Source organism: Lontra canadensis, unplaced genomic scaffold (genome assembly GCF_010015895.1).
Source record: "Lontra canadensis isolate GAN:19392208 unplaced genomic scaffold, GSC_riverotter_1.0 scaffold8, whole genome shotgun sequence".
Lineage (NCBI taxonomy): Eukaryota > Metazoa > Chordata > Mammalia > Carnivora > Mustelidae > Lontra > Lontra canadensis.
This window is the reverse complement of record NW_022631002.1, coordinates 18,288,238-18,314,524: the sequence shown is the minus strand read 5'-3', so window position 1 is coordinate 18,314,524 and position 26,287 is coordinate 18,288,238. Positions and strand designations below refer to the sequence as shown.

At 44.3% G+C, this 26,287-nt stretch overlaps 1 protein-coding gene across 1 annotated transcript in view; it reads left to right on the top strand.

Annotated features, from left to right (window-relative positions):
- The first annotated feature begins 6,909 nt into the window (after nt 1-6,909).
- CUNH16orf70 (chromosome unknown C16orf70 homolog) overlaps nt 6,910-26,287 on the top strand; it is a 29,843-nt gene continuing 10,465 nt past the window's right edge. The window contains exons 1-9 of the mRNA XM_032854267.1: nt 6,910-6,981; nt 7,111-7,231; nt 13,109-13,191; nt 17,991-18,074; nt 21,827-21,870; nt 24,815-24,894; nt 25,180-25,274; nt 25,903-26,000; nt 26,087-26,199. Of these exons, the coding sequence (XP_032710158.1) occupies nt 7,168-7,231; nt 13,109-13,191; nt 17,991-18,074; nt 21,827-21,870; nt 24,815-24,894; nt 25,180-25,274; nt 25,903-26,000; nt 26,087-26,199 (661 nt within the window). The 5' untranslated portion in view covers nt 6,910-6,981; nt 7,111-7,167. The remainder of the gene's footprint in view (nt 6,982-7,110; nt 7,232-13,108; nt 13,192-17,990; nt 18,075-21,826; nt 21,871-24,814; nt 24,895-25,179; nt 25,275-25,902; nt 26,001-26,086; nt 26,200-26,287) is intronic.

Sequence of the window (26,287 nt, the reverse complement as noted above, 5' to 3'; positions counted from 1 at the left end):
ATGTTTCATTTACTTTCACAATAAACTTCTGTGTAGTGGAAAAAAAAGGTCTTGGTTCTTCATTGACATAACCCAACAATTTCTGTTCTGGTGCTCGTTATGATATGAAAATTGACTTTGTTGTTTCCAAAATGTTCTTTCATCCTTTTTTTTTTAACCTCTAAACAACAACAGTGGCATCTAGTGGTCATTTCTGCTCATTCCAAAGAAAACCTTCAATGTAAATATCACAGTATCAAACAGACTTGGGACTTGGCTCCTTGGTGGCAGAGTAGGTTGAGCGTTTCAGCTCAGGTGGTGATCTCAGGGTTTTCATCTAGCCATGGACTGAGCTCGGGATTCTCTCTCCCTCTCCTTCTGCCCCTCCTGCTCATGCGCTCTCTCTCAAATAAGTAAATAAATCTTAAAAAAGAAAACATACTTAGGCATTTTTCCTATACCAAACTTTTACTTTAGAAACATGCCTTAAGCCTGATTTATAATGGAAAAAACTTACTTATTCACCACCATATTTACTGCAAATAACAAATAAAAATGGTGAATTGGCACCATTAAGCAAAATTCCAAAGAATAAGATTCATACTCTGAGGGTTAATTTCAAAAGTTGTTTCGGCATCATGGTTTTAGTTAAGTGTATCATCTCTAGAAACAGGTATTTGGATATGCTAGTTTGGGGCTGCTTGGGAAAACAAATACCTTAATTGGTTTATGCCTCATTTGGCAATAGGGAGCTTTTTCAAGCTTTTTTTTTTTTTTTTTTTTTTTTAAATTTTTTTTTAATTTTTTTTTTTTTTAAGATTTTATTTATTTGCCAGAGAGAGAGGGAGAAAGAGCGAGCACAGGCAGACAGAATGGCAGGCAGAGGCAGAGGGAGAAGCAGGCTCCCTGCCAAGCAAGGAGCCCGATGTGGGACTCGATCCCAGGACGCTGGGATCATGACCTGAGCCGAAGGCAGCTGCTTAACCAACTGAGCCACCCAGGCGTCCCCTTTTTCAAGCTTTGTATGAAGCTTGTATGAATTATGCATTATGTATACCTTAAGCTTTGTATGAAACTTGTATCAATTATGCATTATTGTATAACACATTGCTCCAAAGTCTAGCAGCCTAAAACAGTAAACATCATCTCACGGTTTCTGTGGATCGGAAATTTGAAAGAAGCTAAGTTCAGTGGTCTGGTCCAAGGTCTCTGCTGAGGTTAGAGTCCGGTTGTTAGCACAGCCAGGTTATCATCATCTCAAGGATTGAGTGTGGCTGAAAGACTCCCTTCTAAACCCGTTCAATTGGTCATTGACTGGCCAGTTCTTCAGAGACCTTTGGGTGAAAGTCCTTGATTTCTTGCTAGGTTTTAGAAAAGAGACCTTCAGCTTCTTGCCATGTGGGTATCTCCATAGGGCAGCTCACAGCTTGGCAGCTGGCTTTCCCTAGAGCTTAGTGATTCAAGATGCAAGCCACAGTCTTATTTCAAAATCTAGTCTTGGGGGTGCCTGGGTGGCTCAGTCGGTTAAGCATCTGCCTTTGGCTCAGATCCTTGGATTGAGCCCCACATCAGGCTCCCTGCTCAGTGAGGAGCCTGTTACTCCCACTCCCCTGCTTGTGCTTGTTCTCTCTCTCAAATAAAATCCTTAAAGAATAAAAAATAAATAAGAACCTAACCTTGGGTGGGGGCGCCTGGGTAGCTCAGTCAGATAAGTGTCTGACCTTAGGTTCAGGTCATGATCTCAGGGTCCTGGGATGGAGCGCCACCCCCAACCCCCTCGGGCTCCATGCTCAGCAGGGATACTTCCTTTTCCTCTCCCTCTGCCCCTCCCCCTATTCATGCTGTCTCTCTCGGGAATAAATCTTTAAAAAAAATAATAACCTAATCTTGGGGAGCTATAGTCTAAGTTAGAGGTGACTCACAGGGTCAGGCCCACACTCAAATGGAGGTGAATTAGGCTTCATCTCTTCAAGGGTAGTGTGTCAAAGGGTTTGTGGAAATATTTTTTAAAATCACCACAGCACATTGCCACATCTGTGTGTGTGTGTATTTACAAGACAACATTGGTATTTTCATCTCCCAAATAATTGTCTTTTGCAGGCATTTTCCAAGGCATGATTACCCATAGATAGCATCCATTTTTTTCTTACAGCACCACCACACGTACATATATGGCATTTTAAAAAAGATTTTATTTATTTGAGAGAGTGCAAGCTAGTATGAGCAGTGGAGGGGTACTGGGCAGAGGGAGAGGAAGAAGCAGACTCTTCACGGAGGAGGGAGCCTGACAAGGGACTCCATCCCCTCTCCCTGGCATCCTGACCCCAGCTGAGGAGCCCAGCCAAGTGGAAGGCAGATGCTTAACCAACCAAACCACCCAGGTGCCATATATGGCATTTCAAAAATGTGTCAAGACCAGAAAATTAAAATTGTAGGGTGATATCATGGATGAAAATGGTAGTTGTTTTTTTTTTTTTTTTCAATATAGGATACTTTTAAAACAGTTGCTATCTTAAGTTAAATCTCAACTTTTGGGTTAGAATATAAATCTCGGGGCACCTGGGTGGCTCAGTGGGTAAAGCCTCTGCCTTCGGCTTAGGTCATGATTTCGGTCGAGCCCCACATGGGGCTCTCTGCTTGACAGGAAGCCTGTTTCCACCCCCCTCTCTCTGCCTGCCTCTCTGCCTACTTGTGATCTCTGTCAAATAAATAAATAAAATCTTACAGGAAAAAAAAAAAAAGAATCTAAATCTCAACTTCTGGTTAGAAAAATTTAACCAACTTTGGGGCACCTGGGTGGTTCAGTCGGTTGAGCATCCGACTTTTGATTTTGGCTCAGGTTACAATCTCGTTCCTGGAATTGAGCCTCACGTTGCGTTCCCCACCGAATATGGAACTTGTTTGGGATTCTCTCCCTCTTCCCCAATCCTCCCCCCAACCCTCTGTGCCACTTGTGCTCACTCTCTCTCTCACATAAATAACTTAAGCAACTTTGCGTCATTATCGGCCTTATTCAGGTTTCAGAAACATTACAAAATGTAAATAGATAAGATACAGAGAGGAATTTTTGATTACAGGAGATAATCTATATCCACAATATCTCCAATATGGTAGATACTAGCCACATGTGGCTATCAAACCCTTAAAATGTGGCAAGTACAACCAAGAGACTGATTTTTAAATTTTTTAAATTTTTATTTTTTTATTTGACAAGTACTTACTGTAAGCCAACTATGTGCCAGGCACTTTTCTAGAGATGAATAAAATGGGCAAAGTTCCTCACCTAGTGAAGTTTACATCTCCTGGGAAGATGAACAATAAGTAATTAAGTGGTGAAGTGATAGACAGCTGTGAATTAACTAAAATAGCATCATGGGATAAATGGTGATGAGGTCAAACAAAGGAAGAATTAGGGAAGATGTGGCAGGAAGTAACGTTTTTGCTGGGATCTAAATAACAAGTGAACGGGAAACACTTCCGTAGAGAAAAGGGGAGAATAAAGTCACTATACTAACAATTATGAAATGTCACTGGGGAGAGAGACTGAGGGCTTTGGACCCTGAGAGAGGGGAGTGTCTTTTGTAAGACTGACTGGGAGGGACTCCCCAATCCATTGTTTTTCACAGCTGTTGGGCCTGCCCATTCCTGATTTGCAGGATGCAGTTAACCCTTCATTTCTGCTTTCAAACTGGCTGTTGGTTCTTCTCTTGACAAATATAACCAATAGTAACCATGGTAACGAGATTCTGTTTTCTAAGCTTTTCACCTAGGCTTCAAACATGTACATTTCCCGCCTTCTAAGCTATTACATGTGACCATTTAATAGGATTGGTATCCTTCCAGCCCTCCAATTCAGTTCCCCCAGCCATTGTCCTGAGGAACGCCATCATCCATTCAGCTACCCAAAGTTGGAAACCGTGTTTTTATTCTTTAATCCTTTTCTACCTCATATTCTGCATTCATAGATCCTGCCAAAGGATTCCATCAATTCTGTCACTATCAGATTTTAAAATTTCAGTCACACACAAACCATTTACTATGAGTCAGACACTCCTGTGCTAACCAATCTGTGAAGTATGATCATTTTACAAATGAGGAAACAAAGGCACAGAGAAGCTAAGTAACTTGCCCAAGGCACAAAATCATTATACGGCAGAATTAGGATTCAAACTTCCAGCAACTGTGTTTGACCAATGTTAGCCTTCAGAATAAGTCTGCCAGTTATTTTACCAAAAAGGGGCTTGTTTAGGGGCGCCTGGGTGGCTCAGTGGGTTAAGCCGCTGCCTTTGGCTCAGGTCATGATCTCAGGGTCCTGGGATCGAGCCCCACATCGGGCTCTCTGCTCAGCGGGGAGCCTGCTTCCCCCCTCTCTCTGCCTGCCTCTCTGCCTACTTGTGATCTCTCTCTCTGTCAAATAAATAAATTAAAATCTTAAAAAAAAAAGAGGGGGCTTGTTTAGGAATAGAGAATTTCAAGCCAGGACAAACAAGATACAGGAAAGCCGTAAGTAAACTCCCAGAATAAAGGAGAGGACAGCTCTCATATAGGAAAGGGGTAAGTTGGGAAGGCTATTATAAACAAAAGTCAAATTAGGGTAAAATATGAGTTCAAAGTATAGTGGCTTTTCATTGGCTGAGCTGTGACATTGTTTCATTGGCTGGGCTGTTCCCCACAAAGGAGGAAACCTTGCATCCACCTGGCCCGTGAGTAAAATGTTAGTTATGGTAATACGGATCGTACTGCATATGCCATCCATCGCCAGGAGTAGGATGTCAGAGCTCCCCCTGCTGACCTCCAGCTTCCATTCTAAAGTTTCTGGCCCCCCACCTTTTTTAAAAGACCTTATTTATTTATTTAATTTTACAGAGGGAGATGAGAGAGCACTTGGAGGGACAGAGGGAGAGAATCTCAAGCAGAGATTGGTGAGACCCGATCTCATGACCCCAAGATCATACCCGATCCAAAATCAAGAGTCTGCTGCTCAACCAACTGAACCACCCAGGCACCACCCAAAGGGAATTTCTTACAGGCTTACCTACCCTTGTTCTTCCTGTTACTTGGATTTTCCAGACTAAAAATTATTTTCATGTTGTTATCCAGTGTGGCTTTCTCTGTTCTTTCTTTTGTCTCCCACACCCCCGCACGACTTAACCCCAACCTCTTTGTTCACCAAAATAAGTCCCTCTAAGTGTTTGTTTGTTTGTTTTTAAAGATTTTATTTATTTATTTGACAGAGAGAGAGATCACAAGTAGGCAGAGAGGCAGGCAGGGCGGGGGGAGCAGGCTCCCCGCAGAGCAGAGAACCCAACGCGGGGCTCAATTCCAGGACCCTGAGATCATGACCTGAGCCGAAGGCAGAGGCCTAACCCACTGAGCCACCCAGGTGTCCCGGTTTGTTTGTTTTTTATATAAGAACCAGTCCTAGTCTGGTTGGATTTGAGTTCAATTAAAACATTTTTAGATCAACTAAGATTACTCCTCATCAATGCTAGATTTTTTTTCTAGGTCTACTCCTATGCTATTTAGGCCAGCTGCCCAGCTAACCTATCCTAAACCTATCCCATCCACATATAAATGTCTTTAATGCTTGCCATGCATAGTAAGAAGTAAATGTCCACCTATTCCTGCCCCTGCCCCACTCCCTGTATTAGGTATCACTGGTATTTTTTTTTTAATCTTTCCAGAAAGGTTCTTTTGGTATGGACAATGTTTCTTTTATTTCTGTTTTTATATACTATACAGTTTACACGTAGCTTTTTTCTGTTAGCACTCCTTCCACATTAGCATACAGGGATGTACTTTGTTTTTTAAACGTATTCTATTACATATATCACACTTTGGTCAGCCACTTCCCTACTGATGGACATCTCAGTGACTCAGTTCTATTGTTTTGGCATATGATGTGGCAATGGACATCCTTCTCTGTGTTGTTTTACTGCCAGTAGCAGTGACTTCAAGTTTTGATGAGCCTCCCAAGTTACATTCCTACCAAACCAGTTTGAGAATTTAGCATGTCATTCTCTCCCCTGCTAAAATCCTTCCTCCAAGGGCAATGTAATGGAAAGAACTTGGGTTCCACCACTGAGGACTACAAGGCCATTTACATCTCTGGGCCTCATTTTCTTCACTTGTAAAGTGAGATATAATCTGACATCTCAGGGTGGTTGTAAGAATCCAGAGTCGGCTTCCATGAAGGCTTGGCTCTAAAAGATGTCTGGTTGCCTTTTAGTTTTTCAATGCCCCAGGCCATGGGCCAAAAGCGCAGGCTGAACAGGCTAGAGGAGCCCCTTTCCCAACCTGTAGATGAGGAGAATGAGCCACAAAGGGCACCAGAGGTTTGGTCAAGACCACACACCATTGGCGGCAAAGCAGACTCTGACTGGAGGCTGAGCTGCTGCCCACGATCTCTGGATACCGGCCCCAGGGGGCTGTACACATCTGCACTACGTCAGCGGAGGTCTGGCCTAGCTGCTCCCCATTCTACCTATTCCTCTCCCCCATCTCCCCGCGTTCCTACGCAAACACTCGAGTACATTCCGCACTCACTGAAGTCGGTGTCTTCCCTCCCCGCTGGGCCTCAGACGTTGCACCTCGGAACTTTTGCACCCGGTGAATGTGAGTGGGATGTACGTCCGTGCAGAGGGCAGACGGATTTACATAACACGTCACATTCGTGTGTTACGTGGTATGCACATCCTTGTGTAGACATATGAAATGTGTGCAGTGTGGTGTGCAAATGTGACGATTCACGGAGGACGGAAGCCCCCGCCCACCAGCACCCACCCTTCCGGGCGGTACTATCTTCCCTCAGCCTTCGCTCGGACTTTCACAGCATTTTGCGCGTGCCTGACTCCGCCTTGGGCTCCTCCCTCCCCACGGCCCCGCGACTGAAATCCCGCCTTAGCCCCGCCCCCACCACGCTTTACGACGCCGCACGCCAGTTTTGCGGCAGACGCTTCGGCTGCGGCCGCTGTCCCTGCTGCCGAGGCTGCTACCGGTGAGGTGAGCTGAGCTCAGCTGAGGTCTGCTGACCCGAGGTGCGGTTTTAGGCTGGTGCCGCCGGTGGCCAGGGAGTAGGCGGAGAGCCAGGCCAGCGGGGACGGCAGATCAGTCGCTGCTTTGTCTCCCCAGCTTCGGTCCCGTCTGCGTTGCTGCAGCGAGGCCGCCCCGGCCCGGCGAGCTGAACCAATGCTGGATCTGGAGGTGGTGCCCGAACGCTCTCTGGGGAACGAGCAATGGGAATTCACGCTGGGTGAGTCTGGGGTCCTACTTCAGGACCTTGCTCTGCTTATTTCCCTCCAGGCCTTTCCTGTTTCTGGTCTCTGCCCCTTATTTCCCTGCGCCCGCTGCTTCTCGCCTCTTCCATCCTCTCGGCTCTTTGGGCTCCGGGCACTAAGTTACCCATTCCTACCGGCCAGACCCGCCAGTCTGTCGCTCGTCCTGGCCTTGACGCCCTCGCTTCAGGCTTCAGAAGAGCTCCTTCTGGGGCAGTGGTACAGTAGAAATAATAACAACAATGGCCGACACTCCCCAGACATTTACCAAGGCCAGACCCTGCTTCTGTGCGTAATTATCTCGAGTATGCCTCCTTGGGGTCTGAGGGTCCGTCCTGTTGTTTTTCCTATTTCCATTTTACAGATTTAATAGCTAAGAAGTGACTGACATCCTTAAACGCTGCAGTAGTCGGTCGCGTTTTGCTTTTCTGGGCTGTGGGTTCCCTCGTCCCTAGGGGAAAGCTAGGGTCAGATCCTTAATCACATGTTAGGGATCTAGTCAAGGGAGGTGAGAAGAGTTTGTGTATTCAAGGAACTTGTGACTTGTTTCCTTCTCGTTTTTAATGTGGTTGATGTGTGGTGTAATCCTAAACCCAGACCTCAGCAGAGAGAGTTGAAGGTTTAATGAAATAAGAATTCAAGGAGAGTAACATTTAGTTTGTGTAAAATGCAGTTTGGCCCAGTAGTAACTATTCCCAACTTCACTACCTTTATATATACAAGTACGTGCATCCGCTGACTCTAGTGTATGTTTACCTTGGCAAAGGGGGGTATGGAGCAGGTGTTGGTGCTATTTTTTTGTGCACACTTCACCTTCTGTCCCACTAATTTGGGCTACTGGACTGAGTGACCTGCTTGTTTGGGCTATAGCTCATCCTTGAATCTGAAGACTCTTTTCAGTGGAGACAGGCTAGATGAGAAACTGCACAATAGATGCTGGTAGGACCGTGCTGGTGCTCCATGTCTCCATGAATAAACAACTACAAGCCTCTAGGTTATAGGAGCCAGTTTTATGGAGAGGTCTTGGGCAGTTTCTCTCATAAATTACACCACTCCTGCAGAGTTCGTCTCAAAATTTTAGCTGGTATAAAACAGTTTGGCCTCTTGTGAAGCACCACGAGCTTGATTGGGAGGCCAGTGATACATTTGCCTCCAGACCCCTTCATATGCTGATGCTGTTTGCCGTCTATTTAAGAACCTCCCCTACTAACAGCTTCTCATACCAGTACTTCACAGGGAAGAGAACCACAACCATAGCTTCAAACTGTGCTTGATGATACATCTAGTTTGTGGATCGCAGTGGTAGAGTCTCTTGGCAGAAAGGAGTGATTAGAATGTCATTTGAGGGATGGCTGGCTGGCTTGGTCAGTAGAGAATGCAACTCTTGATCTCAGGAGTTGGGAGTTGCAGACCCACATTGGCAGGTAGAGTTTACTTAAAATAAAAATAAAAAGAATGTCACTTGAGACCAGGATTTTAATTAAAAAAAAAAAAAATAGAAAAGCTGGGTGGAAGAGCAAGGGTTCTTCGGTCACCTGTTGTTTAGATACCTTAACCCCTACTTCTAACTTCGCCAGTTTCCAGAAGTCAAGGTTTTGAGTAGTTCTTTCAAACTGTCTGAATATCTAAATGACAACAACAGTGAAAAGAGCATTTCTGTAGAGTGGCCCAGAATTGAACTTTGAGGGAAACCTCATAGAGGTGGCTTGGTCTTAATGATTCTCTTGTGGGTCTTAAAAATCTGCATTTCTAGGGGCCTATGGCTGGCTTACTTGGTAAAGCATGTGACTCTTGATCTCAAGTTGGTTCAAGCTCCACCTTGGGTATAGAGATTACTTAAAAGTAAAATCTTTTTAAAAAATCTACAGTTTTGGGACGCCTGGGTGGCTCAGTTGGTTGGACGACTGCCTTCGGCTCAGGTCATGATCCTGGAGTCCCGGGATCGAGTCCCGCATCGGGCTTCCGGCTCCGCGGGGAGTCTGCTTCTCTCTCTGACCTTCTCCTCACTCATACTCTCTCTCACTGTCTCTCTCTCAAATAAATAAATAAAAAATCTTTTTAAAAAATCTACAGTTTTAAAGCATGTCTTCCTGAAAGATTATGATTATTTTAACTTCCTCAGGTTTTTTTTTTTTAAAAAAAAAAAGGGAAGAAAAAGATTTTTCCCTCTGTCAGTCTTCTTCCCAACCCTCAACATATCTAAACTGCAGTTGGAGCTGATAGGTAAAAATAGGTCTAAGAAGTGGATCTGTGCTTTAGAATTCCCTTCCTAGGCCAGAGAACCAGGCAGTACTTAACTAAAGTCACCACAACCCTACAAGGTAATCTCCATTTGCCAGATGAGGAGCAGGCTCAGAAAGGTAGAGATGATGAAAAGTCGGTACCTGAACAGGGAAATCCTGCTTCCCACCGCTCTGCCCTTCTGACAATTGGCTCAGCTTTGTCTCTGTTCTTTTTGGAATCTCTGCAAATGCAGATGCATCTAGCCCTTGCCATCTTCTGCTTGGCATCACAGTGGGGAGCTGCATCCAGCTTCTTGGCTGCCCTCCTGTGTGATGTTGGGAGATTAGGGAAATGGCAACAACACAGGGACAGGAAAACCTAGGCAAAGAGGAATCGCTGAAAATGCCACTGATGGCTTGACTAGTGAGTGAATAAAGGCAGTACAAACTTGGAATGTTTTCAGTAAGACTTGGAGAATGTATTGGTGTGGGTGCATGTGTCTGAATTGTTCTAGAGAAGCTGAAGGCTCACTCCATTGAAGGCAGCATATATACCTCTGTGGACTCTGCTTACAAACATCAAAAAGTGAATAAGAAATGGTCATGTGCCCTGAAGAGTTTCGTGTGAGGGAAGGGTTACAGCATAGTACATTTTATTAAAATGAAGTAGAGGTTGTATGAGGTGCTTTGCGGCGGGGGGGGGGGGGGGGGAAGACTTGACCTGACCTGGAGATTCAGGGAGGGCTTTTTTTCTACTGATGGTAGTCAGTACCATTCCTGGAGCCAGTGAGCGCCAGGAAAGCCCAATCAGAAATCTGCCAGGTTTCTCTCTACAATGTCTCTATAGATAAGAATTTTCCAGTCAAATTCAAAACAAAATGAAACAGTGGGAAAGATTGTGTGTATAGGGAACTATAACCAGTTTGGTATTATAATTAGAGCGTGATATACTAATGGAAGAAAAAACGGGTTTTCCAAATTCCCAGTGCTCTATAGTGGTAGCTGCCTGGGTTACTACCAAGGACTTTGGGGTCCAAGGGAAAAGAAGGTGAAGTGAAGATTAGTGAAGTGTGTTGTGGACATGGGTTTAGGAAGAAAGAGAGTAGATTTGGGGAGGTGGAAAAGGAATCTAGAGGCTTCTGGCTTGAGTGATTGGGTAGATATTATAGGTATTAAGACCCAGAATACAGTGGAGAACTGAGACTGAAAAGATGATGAATAGTTACTGTTAATCTGTCTACTTTTTATTTGCCTTTAGATTTATGTAGAAAACAGATTGAGATGTGAGTCAGAAACCAGGTGGTTGGTTGGATGAGTGAATGAGGGATAGGCAGAAGGAAACATTGCCCATCATAGAGACCTGGGAAAGTTAGGGGAACAGCAGGAAAGACTGTGTGTGTGTAGAGGCAGGATGAGAGTGCTCAGAGTGAGAGAGTGGTCACTAGGGTCTATGGTACAGGATTTACATGTCCCCTAATTGCTTTGTTTCACTCAATCAAAGTTCAACAAACACATGGGACCACCTACTTTGTGCCAGGCACAGTGACTGGGTGCTGGGGATATAGCAGTGAGTAAGATAGATAGTATAGATAGTGGTTCTGTCCTCGAGGTATAGAGGAGACTAACAGATAAATAAACTGAATGGGAGGCTTTATTAGATAAGGCAGTTGGGGAAGTGAGATGAGAGTCAAGAGCTGAAGAATGAGAAGAAACCAACTATGGGAAGAACATTCCAGCAGAGTCTGAGCTAGCACAGAGACATAAGGTAGGAAAGAGTTTGACATGTGCCGGGAACAAAGGGAGGCATGATGAGCAGTGGAAAGAAAGATGGAGGTGGACAAGATCCAGAATATTCAAGAACTTTAGGTGATGGCATGTTGTTTGAGTTTTATTGCCCTGTAGTGGGAAACTCTTGAAGGGTTATAAGGTAAATGATGAGATCTATAAAACATAGGATGTATACAGTTTAGAAGGTTGACATACCCTTTCTTAGGCTAGGTAGCTCTGTTAGAAGTAGGACAGTGCTCTAGTTTCTTTGCTGTACATGTTTGGTTCCCTTTAGAGAACTTTTTTAGCCTTCCTTTATCAATAGCTGTGTGACAACTGGCCGTTGTAGCTGCTTTGTCTCTTCCAGATGAATTCCTCCCCAAGTGACTCAGGACCTGATGACCCAAGGATTCCAAGGCTATGGATTTGATGTGGTTAATTGGAAAAGAATCCTCTCTTCAGAAACTGATTTATGCCATGTGGGCCAGAGAAGCCATGTGGCCTTCTGTTCCTCAGCACCTAAGTGGGCACCTAACACATGGATGTTTTCCCACTCCTTTTGGGAGAGACAGCGTAGATGCTTCTCCATTTCAGGAATGGCAGAGCTGAGTGATGTGTGCAGTTTGTTCATATTTTCAACAAACATTTATTAAGCCTTTACTTTGTACCAGGTTCTATGTTATAGAAGGCTGGAAAGTGCCTTGTGTTAAGGTCTGGTTTCCTCTAACTTTCTTCAAACTGTAGAATGGACCATCAAATGAAGGCAAGGTTAGATCATTGTTTAAATATAGATAGACCATGTGTTTTTATAACCATCTATTATTTGTGTATAAGATCTTTTCTGCACATCTCTCCTGGAATCAGAGGAAACTGATCTTGAATGTGAGCCACTGTGTTTACCTGAGGTCATATGGTGGTCCCTCCTTCTCCCTTTCTCTTACTACCTACTCCATTGTACATCAGCATGGCTGAATAAATATTTATCCAATAGCCACTATGTGGTCAACCCTGTGCTGGGTGCTGGGGATCAAGAGAATGGTGAATAACACACACTGTCCTTGGATTCATAAAACTGTGAGTCTTGATTTTGGATTTTGTCTGGGACTTGTTTTGGATTGTCTCTCTGTAAGTTTCTTCTTGTTTGAAATATAATGGACTCTGAAAACTTACTTTTTGGTAGTCCTTGGGATCTTGGAGATATTGTTGGGATTTGGATTTCTTAAATTGGCATATATAAATTTGTTTATAATGGGCCATGAGTTAAAAAATCAAGTATTAAGACTTAGAGGATTTGTGGGTTGATAAGTAAGGATCCAGTGAAACCCTTAGTAAAATAAGTTGGTTCTGATAGATGTGTGATTTTTAACTTTTTAAATGAGCCCTTACAAGTCATGTGCTTCTGCAGACTCTTCATTTGAGAGATGAGGAAACATGCCAGAAAGAAAGAGATAAGGAACCTGCCCTAGGTTATATGTAATTCATGGTAGAATGAGAACCAGAACCTTGGTCTCCAAAGCAAGTCATGCAGCCTGTACTTTTCTCATTGTTCTTTAGTTCATGCTGACTTTGCCTTCTCTGAGTCCTTTTCCTGCTTGGGATCAGTGCAGTACTTCTCATTTCCAGGAATCTTTTTTGTATATTCACTCCCTCCCCTTATACAACCCAGTTGTTCCCTTAGTGCTTGCTGCTAACTTTATTCTAGCCCTTGCTGCTTACTGAACTTTTATTTACTCATATGTTTATAGACCTTGGCGGCCCCCGCCTCCCATCCCAGGCTTTACTGCAGGGACTGATGCCTGTTATGAAGATAGATGTCAGTAAATGGATAGCCCAAGTAACCACACAGGTGTCCTTGCTTTATTTCAGGAATGCCTCTGGCTCAGGCAGTAGCCATTCTTCAGAAGCACTGTCGCATCATCAAAAATGTCCAGGTTCTCTACAGTGAACAGGTGAGTGGTAGCTGCTTTGTTTACTGAAATAGCATTCCTCATTGTTGAGTCACCTCCAGAGGCTGATTCTCTGGGAGAGGCAGACTGGCAGAGATTGCTTGGTCATTATGTTTGAATGGGAGACTCTCTAGCACTAGTCAGTTACCAAGTACATTTTCTTCAATTCTGAAACTTTTCGTCTTGATAATCTAGTGCTGCCAGGTTTGGAAGAGCAATAATAACTGCTATTTTTTTTTTTTTATGTGTTTTGACTTACCAACTGGTCCTTAGACAGGGACATTTCAGTGGCAGGTCACCTCTGGGACTGTCTTGTCTTCTAGGGTGCTTGTCTTCCACTTTTTTATTTAAAATAATCTTTTCTGCTCTGTTGATTGGTTTGTGTTCAAAGTTGTTGAATACAAATTTCTAGCCAGCAGAGCACTCCAGACTTGAAAAGAAGCAGGTGTAGCTCACTACTTTAGTGAGAATGATCTGATACATGAGATCATATATCAAAATATTGGCTCCAAATTAATGGACATAGTTCATATTTTGCTTTTTTTGGTCTGATTTGTGGTGGTCTCTATTAAATGTTGGTCAGTTGTGCCAGGAATTAACCCCTATTGTAAAATGTTACATGTATCTACAAAGACCTTTTCCATTTCCAGAAAGAATGTATATGTTACACCAGAGTACTTTCTGATCATCAGGATTTTTTGTGCTTGGTTTTATACGTAGTTAGAGACTATTTTTTATGGGCTTTTAGAAATAAGATTATTTATCGCTCTAAAAATACAATCTACCTTCTACTGAACTCTCTGAAACCTGTGATTCTTCTGTGACACAGACCATGTATTGCTGTGTGGAGCAACCTTTATGGTACCCCATGTGTCACAAATTTCAGGGAATGAAGATGTTTTGTATTGCTTTGGTTTTTTAAGTATTTTATTTATTTGACAGAGAGAGCACAAGCAGCGAGAGTGGCAGAGGGAGAAGCAGCCTCCTCGCTGAGCAGGGAGCCTGATGCAGGACTCGATCCCAGGACCCTAGGATCATGACCTGAGCTGAAGGCAGATGCTTAATGGACTGAGCCACCCAGGCACCCCAGGGAATAAATAGTTTTGAGCCTATACATGCTGCAGGGTGTCCTCACTCACTTCTCTGAGACCTTCAGAGTACCGTTTTGATCATTTTAGTTCCCTTTGTTCTAATTAGTTTCAGATCCTAAAGCACATGACCGTTTATTTTTGACGTGAAGAATGTTGTGGATTAGAAGTGAATGAGATTCTGTGAGGCTGTCCAGTTTGGCCTAGTGTCAAGGTTGAGCCTCTCATCAATGTCTAGTCATTACACTCTGCAGTGCAATACTCCTCTTGCAGCCTAGTGAGAGAGACCCTATAGAAAGGGTCTTTCTGAGACAGGGAATGCATAATCTCCAAGCAAGAGCTTAGATATTCTTGTGGTGCCTACCATGGAACAAGGGACTTCTAAGAGTGGGCCAAGGGGTTCCTTGAGCCACAGTGTCAGTGTTTTCTCATTTATAAAATGAAGGATGGTGACTTTTCCTTTTTATCGCTCTCAGATGATCGCTAACCTACTCTGACTTTCAGTGTTAGACCATGAGGGAATTACTCATGACAATTAGCAACCATCCAAACAGGGATAATAGGCTTGCTTCTTGAGCATATAACGCCTGCATATTCAGTTAAATCAGCACCCCCAGATTAGATGCATTTGAAAATAGGTTTAATTCATTTTTTTTAAAAGATTTTAATTTATTTATTTGACAGAGATCACAAGTAGGCAGAGAGGCAGGCAGAGAGAGAGGAAGGGAAGCAGGCTCCCCGCTGACCAGAGAGCCCAACCTGGGGCTCGATCCCAGGACCTTGAGATCATGACCCGAGCTGAAAGCAGAGGCTTTAACCCACTGAGCCACCCAGGCGCCCCGGTTTAATTCATTTTTAAGAATGAAATTTATTTCTTATTTCACTACCTTTGTTGTCTGTTGTTCTGATCTTTAGGTACACATAGTAGTTTTAGCTTTGAGCTCATTTCCACTGATATCTTCTAAGCAACTGGCATCAGTTAGAAAACATAGGTTTTTGAGTCCATGGTTCAGATCCTTGCTCTTCCTATTTCTTAGCCATGCAACTTTGGCAAGTTACTAACCAGTCTGGTTCTCCTTCTGTAATGTGGATATGGTTTTCTTGTAATAGAGTAATCTTTTTTTTTAAATTTTATTTATTTATTTTAAGTAATCTCTGCACTCATTGTGGGGCTCAAACTCATGACCCCAAGATCAACAGCCGCATGCTCCTCTGACTGAGCCAGCCAGGAGCCCTAGAATAGAATAACCTTTTGATGAGGATCAAGAAGAGGTGGTGTCTCAGAGCTCTGATGTAGTGCTTCTTAAATTGGGTCCCGTCCTCCTCTGCAACTCCTTCCCTTCCTTTCCCATCTGTCTCCTTGCTCCCATCAAGTGTGAAGAATAGTTTGGCCCCAGTAGATGTTTCAGAAATATCTTTTTTTTTTTTAAGATTTTATTTATTTATTTGACACGCAGAGATTACAAGTAGGCAGAGAGGCAGGCACCCAGGCACCCCCAGAAATATCTTCTTATCTCTAGCATATCACACCTTGGAAGTTAAATGTGTATATCAAGTAGGTCCTATCTTTCTTAGGGGGAAAAGTGTTAACTAAGAGTGAACAGCTTTACTAAACTCTTTCATGTGGAGGACTGTATAGTTCTGGGTCACTGGAAGGGACTGCTTAAACATCATATGGTAAAGGTATACTTTGGTTCTGGAGATATAAAATACTAATAAAATAATGGTTGTGAGGATAAATTGCTTGCTTTTTAAAATTATCTAGTTATGGGGCGCCTGGGTGGCTCAGTGGGTTAAAGCCTCTGCCTTCAGCTCAGGTGACGATCTCAGGGTCCTGGGATCGAGTCCCATATCGGCTTTCTGTTCAGCAGGGAGCCTGCTTCCTCCTCTCTCTCTGCCTGATGCTCTGCCTACTTGTGATGCCGCTCTGTCTCTCTCTGTCAAATAAATAAATAAAATCTTTAAAAAAAAAATTATCTAGTTATGTCCTGAATTGTAACGATGTTGGGAGAAAAGTGATCAGATCTTGGGAGAGTGTAAGAAAATTGAGATCCTCCTATCATTCCTCCTCCAAGCAAGGATCTTGAAGGATGCTATAATACTGCTTCATCCTGCTTACTGCCATGGAGTAGCCCTCTCAGAAATGTGTTCTGGGTTGAGAATAAGTGACCTAAGGTCAGGGTTCATTTTTGTATTATCTTGACACCTGATGGTTTTAGACATTCATACATGCCTCCTGGAAAATTACAACATTCTTTCTTCTAGTTTGCCAGGCATGGTGGTGCCAACTGGGCCTGCTACCTTGTGAAGATCATTGGGGTAGAAGGGGACAAACAGTCTGAGCTAATCACAGAAGGCTCTTTGGAGAGATTTTTTTTTTCTTTTATTTTCTTTGCTTTACAAGATTTGTTTTAAAGAGTGATAGAGGAAGAGGGAGAAGCAGGCTCTCCACTGAACAGGGAGCCCAAGGTGGGGCTCGATCCCAGGACCCTAGGATCACAACCTGAGCCAAAGGCAGACGCTTAACCGACTGAGCCACCCAGGCGTCCCTGGAGAGAATTTTCACAGTGAGGCCGACGCCAGTGACACCTGGCCTCGTTGCCTACATATCTGTCTCTGACAGCCACACTTCCGTCATTCATTGTGCCTACCTTGGGAGGCTCTATTAAAAAAACTTCTAAACTCTTTTGAGGGCTGTGTCCCAGTTTAGAGGAGGGGCAAGGTTTTGGATGTTGGGGTTTTTTTTCTGCTGGACAGCTTGTTTCAGGGCTCTGAAATGGCTTCAGATGTCAAGACCTTGAATTGATTGCATTGGGGCAGAAGCAGGGTGGTAATGCAGAATTGATGAAAGAGTGCTGTATGCTAAGTGCTGTGCTTGGTGCCCTGTCTCCTGCTGTCTAGACCTACTATCTCTGTTCCCACAACAACTCTGGGGGGAAGGGATGATGGTATTCCCATGAAGAAACTAGAGCTCAGAGAAGTGTTGAGAGTCACTTAAGGTCACCAGCTAACCAGTACTCAAGGCCGGCTCTGTCCACTGCTTTGTGCTGCTACTCCCCTTCCCACAGGACTCAGAAGGGGCAAATATAGAAATACAACTCCTTAGATCTTAGATTTGGGCTTTTCAGAAGGAAGCACATGTGATATGGGATGGTGGGGTGAGGGAAAGAAAGAGTAAGGTGTTATTTCATATATAAACAGCACAAGGTATTTCTTTGTCTTGGAATATGACTTAAAGCAGTCAAGTATAGAACGTATTTCCTGTGGATGGCACAAACAGCCTGGAAGTGAATGGACATAGGTTCAGCTGACGTGCACTGAACATCACCTGACAGATTTGAGTCGTAGCAAGGCCCTTTTACCTGGCCTGTGTTCCTCACTGATTGCTCTGTGGGTTTGATAGATAAACCCAGGCTGTATAGATGGGGACCCCGGACCTTCAAAAAAAAAGAAAATGGCCTGTATATTCACCTAAAATCTTGGCCCTTTCCCTTAGGTATTACTGCTCAAAGCCTAGAAGAAAGAGGCTCTTTTCATCCAGTATTAGGAAGCAGCAGCTTCAGACTGGAAGCAGAGGACACTGCATTACACAACAGTTTGTTAGTTGGGCGAGGGAGGGGCTCTTTGCACTAACATAATCCCTGCATTGCGTTTGGATTTGCAAGGTTTTCAGTAGTGTAAATTGTTCGGTGTGCTTTATTTTTTGTTTTTCAGTCTCCTCTAAGCCATGACCTCATCCTTAACCTGACTCAGGACGGGATCAAACTGCTGTTTGATGCTTTCAATCAGAGACTTAAGGTAACTATGAATGACAACTAAAGTCGCCTGTCAGGCTGCTTAATAGGTGCTATTGTGGGATGTTTTTGAAACTCCTGTGATTCAGTCTACCACAGTCTAGGGGACTGAAGCTGTGCCTGTTCCCCTAAAAAGAGGGGCTGGGGTGGTTGGAAAGAGGCTGGGAAGGACTCCAATCCCAGGCTCCAAAGGTGAAAGGGAAAAAGTGTTGAAGATTTGGGGAATGTGCGATGGGGACGGGACTTAAGTTATTCAACTTAAGGAAAGCGAGAGAAGAGCTAACTATCTGGCACACATTATTCCAGATCTTAAAAGGGATACTAAAAATGGGACCTAACTGCAGAATAGGACCTAAAGACTTGTTTTTGTATCTTGTTTTACTTTATTCTTGGATCAGACAGTATGATTTAGAAGATGAAAAATGGAACTCTTCTTCCTGAAATGCTGGGGCTTAGGGCTTGGCACCACCAGCAATGAGTTGATTCTTTAACCCCTTCAGGATATGTAAACAACTCATTGGTGTGTAGGGTTTGTCTTAATTGCTGTTCAAGGGCAGTTTACTAACACCTGTTTTCAGTCCAGGATGTTTTTAATACACTATTTACAAATGCTTGAGCTTCACAGATTAGTCATGTGGCACCAGACTCATGCCTCAGAGTCACAAGGTTGAATGTGGCTCTGGGCAGTGGCATACCAGAGCGGTTATCCTGGTTAGGTTGTGCCTTTCCAAAAGACTTGGGCACTTCCTAGTTCTCATCATCCTAACACAAGTGAGCTGCTAAGGAGACAAGACAGAATGTGGAAAAGGAATCTGTACATTAAATGAGAATGCATCGTTTATGATGGTTTTATCAGAAAGTAAATGTGAATATTCTTAGCCCCACAACTACCTTACCTCTCCTTGTGGACTCAGTCATCCTGTCTTCACTGACCAGAAGTTTCACAGTGGGAAAGGAAAGAGGATGGTCATTGGTGTGGCTTCATTACAAATTGGGGGGAAAATAATCTAGAAACATCTTTACAAAGAATTATTTGTCTCAGATTGGTAAGTCCACTTTAGGAAACATAACCCAAAAAGATTATGGGGAAGTAATGTTACCTTTACATATGTTGCCTATGTAGCAGGACTTTCGTAGTAATAAAAGGCCAGAAGTAACCGAAATGGACAAAAGAGGGGGATGGTTAGGCAGCCCATCATAGAATCACAGCCTGGTGAGAATGGTGTCATGTATTTAGTGAATACTTGGTACAGGTTAGGCACGTGGCCAAGTGCTTCCCATACATTTCTAACTTAACAAGCTTGTGAGGAATACTGTTTACCAGTGAGATACTAGAGGGACAGAGGATGCGTGCTCTGCTAAGCTTTTGACCCTAAATTACCTAAATTATTGGTGGCATAGAAATCAGGAATAGAAATGACTTAGCTTTTGTAGAGGGGTATGGGAAATAAATGTGATAAAAGCTGAAGAAAACTGTGTGAGCACACTACGGAGAACTGTGAGGAATGGGAAGTACATTTGAATGGGAAAGGCAATAAGTAGAACCTTCTCTTCTGCTTTCTATGGGGTCCCTGTGAAATGAGGGAGGGGGCTGGGGCCCTGTCAGAGCCTCTGGAAACTGGGGAAGCAATTCTCAGGTGCCCTTGGTTAGCATCAGGTTTACCTACCCCTTCTGCCCGCCCTTCCAGCTGAGCACTTAAGAATCCACATCTCCCTGATGCCTTGACTGCCCTGTGGGATGAGGCTTCCCAAATCTCAACCTTTACAGCTACCTCTCTTTGCTTTTCCTGCTTGGCTGCTGTCATGGCTTCTTTGGGGAAATCAAGGCATTTTCCAGCCCAGATGGTGGTAAATCATGGACTTCAGACTTCCCCAGTTGCTTGTTCCCGTGGCCCGGCAACCTCCCTGGGCCAGATCTGCTTGTTGATTCTCCTAGTGACATGAAGGACTCGAAGATGGGTCTCATGCCACAAGTGCTATCCTACATAGGCCCTGTAATTAATTCTGGTCCACTGCTCTCCCAGTAGGTGGGCAGGGTTGAAACACCCAAAATGTTGGTTTGGATTATTGGTAGGTGGGTGACAGTGACACAGAAGGAATATCCTCAAGACCTACCCCCACAGCATGAGTTTTGGGTCATTGGCCAGCTTCAGCGATGGCAATCAGGGAGGCAGGGTGCCTGCTTCAGCTAGATAAGCACGGCTTCTGGCTAAAGGTTGAGGCTTTCTGCCAGCGTGGGGCCTTGGCCTTGGTGAAATGACATACCAGTTTGGCACAATACAGGCTTTCTGAAGGGGACACTAGGTATCTTATGAATCACAGCTGTTCCCCTGTCCTTCCTTGTATGACCTCTGAGGGCACCTCTTTTCATGCTTTCTAGCTTCATATTGCCCGTAGCTAGCTTCCTGACAGTCAGACTTGCCTGACATTTTAAGTACCTTTCCTGTATGAACTAATAAGGCAAGCCTAAAGGGCTTAATTTTGTGGGCCTGGTGAACAGTATATGCAAGTAATGTAGGAAAGAGTTGGTTGAAGTGCTATGATGGCCCAGCAGAGGGAGTTACTCTTAGCTGCAGGTAGGATCCCAATAGCTGTATTATAATGAAGAGGTGCCCAGCTTGTGATTCAGGGTTAGGATCATGAAACAAAGTTGGGGATAAGTTAGGGATAAGGTCTGGCCAAGAGTAAACTGCCTGTTCTGTCTCGTTTTCTGTGGCAGTGCCAGATACTTCTACACACAGGGCCCCACAGCCCCTTCTAGTTTGAGGCCCTCAGGACAGGCGGACATTGAACCAGCTGTGCTTGTTCCTCCACAGGGAAGGCCAGGACTCCCAACTGGAGGAGAGTTGGTTCTATAGATAATTGGCTGGTTCTCCAGGCCCCAGCCAGCCATGCTTCTGGCTCCCAAGCCCCTGACAACCAATGGCATAGACTCCATAGTGCTCATTAACTTGGCTCCACTAGTGACTGAGCATTCAGTACTTTTGTCTCTGCCCTGAGTACTTGGCATTTAATCCAAGGCTGAACCCCTTGACATGACACAAGAGTCCTGAGGTTCTTCAGGTGCCCTTCAGTAGAGAGAGATTTATGTATGAATATTGTCATACATGTCCTAACCTAATGTAATATGACTTCTTTTCCAGCAGGATAGACCTCCCCCAACTTTTTGATTTGTAAACTAAGTGTTTTAAAGCTTTTCAAGTGATTTGATTTGGGGTCTTACTAATGCAGCAAAGTGTGAGATAGAAGGCAGAGGGCTCAGTATCCAAAGATACAGCTTTAACCTTTAAGCTACATTTTTTGTTTCTGTGGAGGGTTTCATGGTTTTATATGTGCAGTCCCCTGTATGACCCAGTAGTAGATTAGATAGAGGAACCTTGACCCACAGCATCCGTGGACATCTGTTGAATGATCACTGGAAGGAGGAAAAGGAGAGGTTATGCTGTGTGTTTGGTATGGTTTTTCCTCCAGATTTAAAAATGAGAACAAAACATAATATGTGGTACTTCAGGAGAATTCTAGCTAGTGATAGATTTTTTTTTCTCTTCACTATGCTGTAAATGTCTTTTTTTTTTTTAAAGATTTTTAAGTGATCTCTACGCACAACGAGGGGCTCACACTATACCCAAAGATCAAGAGTCACATGTCCTACCAACTGAGCCAGCCAGGCGTCCGTCTATAAATGTCTTTTTAGTCAATCTTTTTCAATTGCAGAGCATTATCAATGCTTAAACATTTGATTTTTTTTTTTTTTAGGTGATTGAAGTATATGACTTGACTAAAGTAAAGTTAAAATATTGGTAAGTTTACTTCCCTGCTGGTATCTGTCACAGGATTGGTACAAATGGAGTTTATCAATTACCCTCATTAAGTTTGTAAAGGATTCCCATCCATAGTGGTTCTAGGATTACAGCCTAGTGCCATGATTTCCTCAGGCAGCCTCCAAACCTACTCAGCTTTCCGGGGAAGAGAAGGAAACCTTGTTAAGGACATGCTATGTTTAAAACATTTCTCATATATGTCAGCTCATTTAATCCTCACAACAAAGCAGGACCTCAGCTCAGAGGTGATGTGACTGTCTTATGGGTCACAGCTGCCAACCCCCCACCCCCCATAGGTCTGACTCCAAAGCCTGTGAATGCTAAAGAGAATGCCAAAGGGACTGCTGTTTGGGGGCCAAGAATCTACCTTTTTTTTTTTTTTTTAAAGATTTGTTGAGGTGCCTGTGTGGCTCAGGTGGGAAGCCTGCCTCTCCCTCTCCCACTCTCCCTGCTTGTAATTGCTCTCTCTCTCTCTCTGTCAGATGGATAATTAAAATCTTTTTTAAAATAAATTTAAAAATTTACTTTTTTTTTCCTTGAGATTTTATTTATTTATTTGACAGACAGAGATCACAAGTAAGCAGAGAGGCAGGCAGAGAGAGAAGGGGAAGCAGGCTTCCCACCGAACAGAGAGCCTGATGTGGGACTCAATCCCAGGACCTTGAGATCATGACCTGAGCCGAAGGCAGAGTTTTTAACCCACTGAGCCACCCAGGTGCCCCAAGATTTACTTATTTTAGAGAGAGAGTGTATGCAGTGGGGAGGGGCAGAAGAGAGAGAGACAGAGAGACCTAAGCAGACCCTATACTGAGAGTTGAGCCCGACCCAGGGCTCAGTCTCACAGGCCTGAGATCATGACCTGAGCCAAAACCAAGAATCAGATGCTTAACCAACTGTGCCACCCAGGCACCCCTTTTTCCCTTTTTTACCCCGTTCCTCCCTTCCTCCCTCCCTTCTGTCCTTCCTTCCTTCCTTCCTCTCTCTCTCTCTCTCTCTTTCAGATTGTATTTATTTATTTGAGAGAGCAAGCACATGTGATGGGAGAGGGGCAGAGGGAAAGAGAGCTGCAGACTCCACACAGAGCATGGAACCTGCCGTGAGGCTCAAGATCACGACCCGAACCAAAACCAAGAGTTGGACGCTCAGCCAACTGAGCCACCCAAGGGCCCCCAAAATCTGCTTTTTAGAAGGAAAATGGGAATAGCCTATATCCTAAAACAAATAATTGAGCTCCCATTATGGCAAGACACTGTGCTACCGTCCAGAATACTCCATATAGTAAGCTTCTTTAACAGGCTTCCCTCTCCTTTGTGGGAGCATGAAAGGGCTCACTGCCTGGGGCTGGCTCAAGCAGCATTTATCAGTAGAGAAGTAGATAAAGCAAATGTGTAACAGCACTGGCCCCTGCAGATTCTTTTTGTCTTTCAGTTCTGTTGGAGCCTTTGTACCTCAAGGTCCAGCTTCTCTTTTCCCTCTTAAGAGTTAGTGGTGAGTAAAAGCATGGGGTCCAGGGTCAGCCTGCCCTGTGTTCATCATTCTCTTACCTCTGTGACCTTGGAGAGTCATTTAACCTCTCTGAGCTTGTTTTCCCATCAGAGGAATGAAGCCAGTAATGTGGCTGCTAGGTTAGGAAGATGACATGAGACACTGCTGGCAAAGCATATAGCACCATGCCTGGTTAAAAAAGAGGTGTTCTAGAGTGCCTGGGTGCCGCAGTCGCTTGAGCATCCAGCTCTTTGCTTCAGCTCAGGTTGTGGTGTCAGGGTTATGGGATTAAGCCATGAGTGTGGAGTCTGCTTTAGCAGAGACTCTCTCTTCCTCTTCCTCTGCCCCCTGCCAAATGAGTAAATAAATCTTTAAGAAAAATAGAGTTATTCCACAAGTTACGCTGATTTAAAAAATAAGTTCTTTTTAAAAAATATTTTATTTATTTATTTGACAAAGAGACAGAACACAAGCAGGGGGAGCAGCAGGCAGAGGGAGAGGGAGAAGAAGGTTCCCCACTGAGCAAAGGGCCCAATGCAGGGCTCGGTCCCAGGACCCCCGGATCATGACGTGAGCTAAAGGCAGACACTCAACTGACTGAGCCATGCAGGTGCCCTTAAAAAATTTTCTTAATCTTTAAACATTGTTCTTAAAGTCATACATGCCATATCTTCATGCTCATCATCGGAAATCACGTGCTCCTCTTCATTACCAAGCCCCTCCCCATCAGGTGTTTCCCCTTTGCATGGGTTCCATGTCCCCCCCCCCCCCGCCTGCCCCACCATTCACCCAGTCCTTGAGTGCTGGCTTTTAAGAAAACAAGCTGCTTGGGGCGCCTGGGTGGCTCAGTCAGTTAAGCACTGGACTCTTGGTTTCAGCTCAGGTCATGATCTTAGGGTCCCATGTGGGGCTCTGTATTCAGAATGGATTCTGCTTCACATTCTTTCTCTCTCTGCCCCTCCCTGCTTACTCTGTCTCTCTCTCTCAAATAAGTAAATCTTGGAAGGAAGGAAGGAAGGAAAAGAAAAGAAAGAAAAATAAGCTGCCTTGCTTGGCTGTACTGTTCTTTTAAGATGTTTATCCCCTTTTAAGAAAGTTCCTTTTCAAGCCAAACTATTAGTAGGCATCCTAGGAAAGCACATTAACACTTTCTGTTCCTGTGGCCACTCTTCATCCAAGCACAAATGCCATGGGGCTAAGACTGAATTTCCTTCTAAACTGCCTGAGGACCACACATGTCTTGGGAGGCCCTAAGGATCTCTTCTGTCTATCAGCCTCAGGAGACTTGACTTGTTCTGACTTCATTAATTATCCCTCACTTAAAAGTTCTTTAATTAAACTTGTGTTTTGGCGTACTTGTAAACTCGCCTGCCTGTGTTTTAAGAATAACTATTCCAGCCACCATTTTAGGGATTTGAGAAGCATCTTTGTTTTTCAGTGGAGTGCACTTCAACTCTCAGGCCATAGCTCCCACCATTGAGCAGATTGACCAGTCTTTCGGTGCAACCCATCCTGGAGGTAAGCCAAGTCTGTCTGATTCCTCTCATCCTCTGTCGCAGCTCGTAATGATAAGCCTGGCCAGTGGCACCATCGCCAGTGGCACCATCCCCAGTGCCCCCCAAAGCCAGGTTGCTGTAGAATTTAAGGGTTGTTAGTTGGGTGTGAAGGAAAGCTCCTCCCCCTTGTTTTCAGCCTAGTAGGTCAGTTTGGGAATCAAACACAAGGAAGGTGTTGCCGAGCTTGTTTGTGTTCACATCTCCTGATGCCATTCAACCATGTTATTTTCTCTTCCCCATTCCACAGTGTACAACTCCGCTGAGCAGCTCTTCCACCTCAACTTCAGAGGACTGTCTTTCTCTTTTCAGTTAGACTCATGGACCGAGGCTCCCAAGTACGAGGTTAGCCCTTCCCTTTCTCTGGTATTTGTCCCCCAGTATCCAGGTAATACAGCAGATGATGCTACTGGGGAAGCTGGATAGGTAGCCTTTCTTTAGTTTCCTCATCTCTGAGGTCTTCAGAGGCCAAGATGGGTACAGTGGGTGGGATTGATAGCAAGAACGAAGCCCAAACTGGCATTCCCAGGAATAGGGCCCTTCCCACTGCAGAGTGAGGTCAGGCTCACTTTTCAGAGAGAAATTCAGTTGTGCCTTGCTTTAAGCTCCAAATCACTGTTCTTTTTTTTTCAGTGGCCTAGAGTTTGAGAGTCCCTTTTGGATTTTCAGTTATCTATTTTAGCAAAATGTTTCATTCATCTTTAGGTAACAACATCCTTAGGGTCATGAAATGATAGATGTTTGTAAAGCTTACATTTTATTAAAGAAAGCATTCCTGTAATTTTTTCTTAATGAAGGAAAGAAAAACTAAGTAAAATTAAAGATGAACCTGTATGCATGGGGTGAGTTGATGGACCTGGAACCAGGTTTGACTGTGTGCTTTGACCTGGCCCGTGAGGGCTGGGGAAATGGCAGCGCCTGGCTCCCATGGGCTGCGTTGTGCTCTTAGTAAAACTTTGTCCTGTGTTTGCAGCCCAATTTTGCCCATGGCCTAGCTTCTCTCCAGATACCCCATGGGGCAACTGTGAAACGAATGTACATCTACAGTGGAAACAGCCTACAGGATACAAAGTACGCGTGGGGAGCACAAACTTCTTGGGCCATGGGCTCCCTGGGAGGGAGGGCAAAGCCTCTGCTCATTCTGTGCCTGCCTCCAGGGCTCCCGCGATGCCCCTGAGCTGTTTCCTTGGCAATGTATATGCTGAGAGTGTGGATGTTCTTCGAGATGGAACTGGACCCTCAGGTTTACGACTTCGGCTACTCGCTGCAGGTCAGTTACTGGCCTTGGGATGTTGGATTCTCCATTATATCCCTGTTGAGACAGTCTAAAATCCCACATGCTTAGAGACAATTTTTAC